Source organism: Phalacrocorax aristotelis, chromosome 18 (assembly GCF_949628215.1).
Source record: "Phalacrocorax aristotelis chromosome 18, bGulAri2.1, whole genome shotgun sequence".
NCBI classification, from domain to species: Eukaryota; Metazoa; Chordata; class Aves; order Suliformes; family Phalacrocoracidae; genus Phalacrocorax; species Phalacrocorax aristotelis.
The window spans coordinates 7,885,253-7,891,798 of NC_134293.1; the positions used below are offsets into that span (position 1 = coordinate 7,885,253).

Genomic DNA, 6,546 nt, shown 5'->3' on the forward strand with positions numbered 1-6,546 from the left:
CCGTGGCAGCCCCCAGTCACCCCACAGCCCCCCTCCCCCATAACCCCATGGGGAAGCTCAGAGTGGCCGTGGGCGCCCCAAAACCCTACTGGCATGAGGGTGGGTGTCCCCTGAAAACATCTGAATTCAAGCCACTGGTGAGGGGTTATTTCACCAGTGGCTGCAGCCCCCAGCCCTGCAGCCTCCTTGAGCCGCGGCTCCCGAAAGCCCAAGACCCGACTGCAGCGCCGGCACGGACAAGCCAGCACATCAGGGAAAATTTCCAGTCTTCCTCTTTTACAGTCTCTGTCTCCTGCCGTGGAGGGAGCTAACTGGAACAAATACTCTGTAGAAATACTTCAGTATTTTCCTCTCGCACGTGTGCTCTCTCTTTTTTTTCTGGGTTGTGAGTACAGCTGTAGATTCAGTGAGCTGGTTCAATTATAATAAAATATACAGTATATATTGTAAATTACCCTGCTGGGCATGGAGCGGTTTCTTCACAGGGGGGACAGCACAGTGGGGTTAACCTGGTCTCTCTGTGCAGGCTCGGTCTTGTCCAGCTCCCCTCATTCCCATCCTCCTCCCCTGCTCCCTGTCTGCGGTCACCTATGGCTCACTCTTCCCTGGCGCATTGGCCTCTGGCTCCGTGCAGAGCAGTGCTGGGCACTGGTTGTGTGTCTGATCCCCCAGAGCATCCTGCTGTGGCGTGGGGGAACACACTGGGGAGGCCCCGCTGCTGGGCAGAGTTCTCCTCTTGCACCCTTCCCATCTCCCTGCAGCCCTTCTGGCTCCCTGCATCCTTTCCTGCATCCCTCCCATACGCCTGCAACCCTCCCATCCACCCCATCCCTCCTGCACCTCTCCCAGCATCCTCCCATCCCTCCCTGCATCCTCCCATCCCTCCCTGCATCCTCCCATCCCTCCCTGCATCCTTCCCTGCATCCCTGCGCCCCTCCCATTTCCCTGCATCCCCGCCTGCCTCTCTCCACTCCCTCCCTGCATCCCTCCCATTTCCCTGCATCCCTCCCACCCCCTCACCTCTGCAGTCCTGCAGCACCTCGGCCCCCCCCGCCCCCCCAGGCTCCCCTCCAGCCTGTGCCAGCCCCCGCAGGATGCAGCCCCGCGCCTCCAGCCCCACGTGGCTCAGCTGCCTTCAGCCCCACACTGCCCCAGAGACAACCCTGGGCTCTGCCCCAGACAAAGGGGTTTGGCAGGGGCCGGTGGGGTGCTGGCACCCACTGCAGCTGTGGGTGGGAGGACACCCCCAAATCCCCTGCTGCAACATCCCCCCCCTCTTACTGTGACCCCATCTGTTACCTGCACTCCATAGGGAGGGCTCCCTGGAGTCACACATCCTTGCACTGAGTGTGCCAGGTCTCAGCTATGACCTGTCTCCTGGTGCCAGTCACACACTTCTTCAAAGCAAAGCAGGCAGAGCTCAGCCCTGGGAGGCACATCTCACCATGGTGCCTCTGTCCCCCCAAAACTGGCTGGTCCCACTCCACAGGGCTGGGGGGGGGCAGAGGTGATGGGGTCCCAGGGGCTGCCAGGCTCACTGGGCTGGGAAAACAGCCCTTCTTTGGGCCTGGGGGCCTGGGAATCCCTTCCCAGGTGCTAGGAAGACATCACTGGAGAGACGCGTCTGGATGTGAAGGCAAAGAACTAAGGGAAGGTACCACCTTCCCCCAAGCCGAGAGGGTGCTGCCCCCTCTAGCACCCCCAATCCCATCAGCTCTATCAGCCCCCCTGGCCCCCACCAGCCTCCGTTGCCCCCAACCAGGTCCTGTAAGCCCCCATCAATCTCTACGGGTCCCATTGGCACCCACGAGCCCTGTCAGCCGCACGGGCCCCAGGGACCCTCAGGGGCTGGAGCAGCTTCACCCCTACTTGGTGCTGGGGGTTCCCTACCGCCACATCGACCCTGGGGGCCACAGGGGTGCTGGGGGCCTGGGGGGCTCCAGAAGCTTCTGGACGGCCAGTGACACAGCGGGCGTGGGGCTGCACACGGGCTCCTGCACTGACTCATCCTCCGCAACGAGGCGCTGGCCCAGCCCCAGCCCCCTCCCCATCCCTGGGATGGTTTTACGGGAAAGAAAGGCAGGCAGGCGGGGGTGAGGCTGGGAGCAGCTCCAAGGGCCATCCATCACTCCCAACCAGCCAAACCTCCTGCGGTGAGCGACAGGCGGACATTCCCCTGGCGGGAGAGACCGGGGGAGCTGCCAGCCTCATCACCGTGCTGCCCACCCAGTGCGGCTGCGTGCGGCCGCCTCGGCCCCGGGAAAGGTTCTCGTCCCTTCCCTGGGCCCTGCCGCAATTTCCATTAATAGCCAGCTGCACCGCCCGGCTAAAAATAACCACCAGCCCTCTTCATAAGTCGCTGCTGGCCCCCTCCGGCAGCCCTGCGCACCATGGCTGAGCGCCGCGTCCCCTTCACCTTCCTGCGCAGCCCCAGCTGGGATCCCTTCCGTGACTGGTACCATGGCAGCCGCCTCTTCGACCAGTCCTTCGGGATGCCCCATATCCCCGAGGATTGGTACAAGTGGCCGAGCGGCAGCGCCTGGCCAGGATATTTCCGTCTGCTGCCCCGGGAGAGCGCGCTGGTGCCGGCCCCTGGCTCGCCCTACGGGCAGGCGCTGAGCCGGCAGCTCAGCAGCGGCATCTCCGAGATCCGCCAGACCGCCGACAGCTGGAAGGTCACCTTGGATGTCAACCACTTCGCGCCCGAGGAGCTGGTGGTCAAGACCAAGGATAACATCGTGGAGATAACCGGTGGGTGCTGGGAGTGGGGGTCCGTGGGTTCCCCCCCGCCCAGGTGTCGGGCTGGGGCAGCTGGCCTGGAGCTCGCTGGAGGAAAAAGGGGTAGAAAGGCAAAGGAGGGCAAAGTAAGTGATGGGAAGGAAGGGAAGAAAAAGCAAAAGGAGGTGGAGGGGAGGGAAGGAGAGGAGAGGAGAGGAAAAAGGAAAGGGGAAAGGGGAAAAGGAAAACTGCAAAGGAAAAGGGAAAAGGAAAATCAAGGCAAAGAGGAAGGCCCAGCATTACAAGCTCAGCCTTGGGGGTGCATTCCTGCTGCAGGTGTTGCACAGGGTTCAGAGATCCCCCAGCCCCATATATTGATGCCTCACTTGCTGTCCCAGCCAGGACATGGGGAGGGGGAGGGGGAGGGACCCACCCCCAGCTGCAAGCCACAGAGGGACCCGGGGTGTGGCAGCGGGGTGTCATGAGCCCCGCAGCCCCCTGTGCTGCCCTGCAGTGCCCTTGGCAGCTCAGCCAGGGACACTGTGACGAAGCCCAGACCCTGTGGCACAAGGCCAGCAGCACGATTCGTGCCCACCGAGGGGTGTGTGCACGGGGTGGGGGCAATTCCCCAGCCAGCGGGATTTGGGGGTGCAGCCCCAGGGAGAGGCAGGTGCTTGGTCTCCAGCCCTGCTGGTCTGGGGAACCAAAATGAAGGCTGTGGGGCCAGCTGGAAGTGGCTGGGTCCCTTGGCCACCGCCAGCTCCTGGCACCACACTTTGTTCTCCTTGAATTTGGGGGATGCTCCCAGGGGGCCCTTGCTGCCCCCAGTGCCCCCAGGTTGCTCCAGGGTTAATATCAATTAAGGCTCCAGGCCTTAATATCAATTAAGGCAAAGAAAACCAGGTCAGGCAGGATCCGTCCCTCCCTGGCACCGGACAATGCCCCGGACACAGAGACCTTCCCGGCTCGCTGCCCACCCAGCCGGCCCCTTCCAACCAGCCCGGGGTTTTTCTCCTTCCAGGCAAACACGAGGAGAAGCAGGATGAGCATGGCTTCATCTCCAGGTGCTTCACCCGAAAATACACGTAAGTACCAGGGAGGAGGGGAGATGGGATCCTGGAAGCCCCCCACTCTTGTTGGGGACCTCTGCCCCCCCAACCATCCCTTCCAGTACCCACTGGCCAAACTAGGGATGTCTCTCACCCAAACTGGGAGTGGGGGAGGCAGTGATTTGGGGCTGAGCATCTCACTGGTCACAGCACAACACCCCCTGGGGTGCAGGGTTGGGTGGTGGGTGCTGCAGCCCTGACACCCCTCTCTTCCTGCAGCCTCCCCCCCGGTGTTGAAGCCACGGCCGTGCGGTCCTCGCTGTCCCCCGACGGCATGCTTACGGTGGAGGCGCCCCTGCCCAAGCCGGCCATCCAGTCTGCCGAAATCACCATCCCCGTCACCGTCGAGAGCCAAGCCAAGGAGCCAGCCAAGAAGTAGTTGGCATCGAGGAGGAGGAGGAGGAGAAGCTGCCACCGTCCCCACTGCGTCCTCACAGCCGCCCCTGCTCACAGCCCCCTTTTTATTGTCTATTTTGTACTCACTGGTCACCGAGTGCCTTGAATAAATGTGAAGGAACTGATAGAATCAGCTGGAATAAAAAGCGGTGAAAGAAACCTGTCCCCGTGCTCTGTGTCTGTCCCCCAGGACCCCCGGTGGCACCGGTGCACCGCGGCTGTGTGTGCCGGGGGGGAACTGCACTGCGGGCACCGGCTACCTGCTCCAGCAGGGCTGCCTGGGGTCGGGCTGCCTGGGGCCAGCGTGACCAGCAGGAGGACCACCAAACCCTGCTCAACAGCCTGGGGGCACCATCCCAGGGCCCCACTTCCCAGGTTTTCACATCATAGGCTCAGCATACAGACCCTGCTCAACATCCTGGGTCTTCATATCTTGAGTGTCCCGATCCTGGATATTCCACATCCCAGGTCTCCTACATCTCAGGTCTCCATATCTCAGCCTCCAGCAAATCTCTGGTTCTCCAGAATCTCTGGTCTCCACATGCCAGGTGTCCATCATCCAGGGCTCAGCATCCCAGTTTTCCACATCCCGGGTCTGTGCCATCCCAGGTGGTCTCAACATCCCAGGCCCCCAACATCCCATGCGTCTGACATCTTGGGTCTCTGCCGCATCCATTCTCCAAAATTCAGGGTCTCCCATAACCCAGGTCTCTAAAAACCCCAGGTCTCAGCACCCTGGGTCTCACCATCCCTGGTCTCCAAAACTCTGAGTCTCAACATCCTGGATCTGAATATTTTGGGTCTCAGCTCCCCAGTGTCAATACTCTGGGTCTCTACATCACTGAAAAACAAGAGGACCCCCGCCCCGGGTTGCAGGGGAGCCCAAGGGCAAACAGGGGCTTCATGGGCAGACGCTCTGGCCAGGAGACACCCCCATCCCCAGCAGTGTGCCCCTCCAGGCCCAACCTGCCCCCCCAACGTACCCCTGTCTTTTCACTCCATTGCAATGGGCTAGACAGGTTGGGGGGTTCAGCCCAGGGGCTGCAGCCATGCCAGGGGTTGTTGTCCCGATGCGTGTTGGCCCCAGCTGGCCCCGTGCCCCCAGTGCCTCCGTGCCTCTGGGCAGGACCAGCCCTACATGGCCGAGGCCAGGGCCGTGGCTGCGATGTTCCCGCTCCGACAAATCCCACTAATCCCCCCTGAGTCATCCCAGAGGCAGACGGTGACCTGGGAGGAATCCTGCAGCTGCGAGGCTCCTCTCTGAGCCTGAGGGGCTCTGTGTGCCCCCCTTGCCCCCTCTACCCGAACCCCAACCCCTCTGCCCTGGCAGTCTCAGGTGCAATGAATTTGGCAGGTCTCAGGGGCAATGTCCAGAATGGAGCCAGTGTCGGCTCTTGCTGCTGGGGGCGATGCATGTGCTTGGGGACCCCCCCACCATGTGTGTGCCATTTTGGGGACAGGTGGCCATGGCAACCAGAGTGATGGAGATGGTTGCCACGGTGAGCAGCAGCCACTGGCAGCCCAGCCTGGGCGAGGGGGTGGTGGGGGATGAACACCAACCTCCCTGCAGCACCTGGAGGGGTGTGTGTGCAATGAGTTTGGCAGGTCTCATGCCTCCTGCGGGCATCCATCCGTCAGGCTCCAGCGTCAGGGCAAGCGGGAGGTCCATGTGGTGCTCTGACTGCAGGGGAAGGAGATCGACTGGGGGTTCCAGGCGGGGACCCCCCAGCCCCTCTGGCTGTGCTGCTCCAGACACCTCAAGGCAGGACTCAGCCCCAGGCACACATAACACCCTGTCTTAGGGCTAAACCCTGCCAGCAAGCCATGAGGAGGCTCCTGCCTGCCGGCTCATGCTCTTTCCCTCTCTCTCTGCCCCTCGGGTGCATCTCTGGGGACACTGACACCCACACTCCCACCCGCATGGGCAAGGGGTGCTGCTCCAGCCCAGGGGATCCATTTCCCTCTCCAGGTAGGGGAACTGAGGCCCTGACAGCAAGGGGAGGAGGGGATCAGGACATGGGAGGTGTGTGGCTAAGCTGGGCTCAGGAGGGCACTGGGCCAGGCTCAGCTGGGCTGGATCGGGTCCTGCTTCCACAACAGTCCCTGGGCAGCACAATGGCCATCGCCAGCATTTGTCAGCCCAAGCGACTCCAGGGGAAGAAGTCCCCCGAGGGGCATCCCCGGCCCCCTCCCCTCTCCTGTGGCCACACCGGAGCGGGTGGGCACGGGTGCCACATGGGGCAGAGCCTGCAGTGGCTCTTACCTCCCAAAAAGCCACCCCAGCCTTAGCAAGGAGGCTGTCAGCGTGCAAGGGTGCTGGGGT

The 6,546-nt window shown here is 62.4% G+C and overlaps 1 protein-coding gene across 1 annotated transcript; it reads left to right on the plus strand.

Moving 5' to 3' along the window:
- The first annotated feature begins 2,101 nt into the window (after positions 1-2,101).
- Positions 2,102-4,386, plus strand: HSPB1 (heat shock protein family B (small) member 1). The gene is made up of 3 exons (XM_075113157.1): positions 2,102-2,751; positions 3,740-3,803; positions 4,047-4,386. The coding sequence occupies exons 1-3, from the start codon at positions 2,391-2,393 to the stop codon at positions 4,204-4,206; spliced, it is 585 nt and encodes a 194-aa protein (XP_074969258.1). The 5' UTR covers positions 2,102-2,390; the 3' UTR covers positions 4,207-4,386.
- Positions 4,387-6,546: the final 2,160 nt, after the last annotated feature.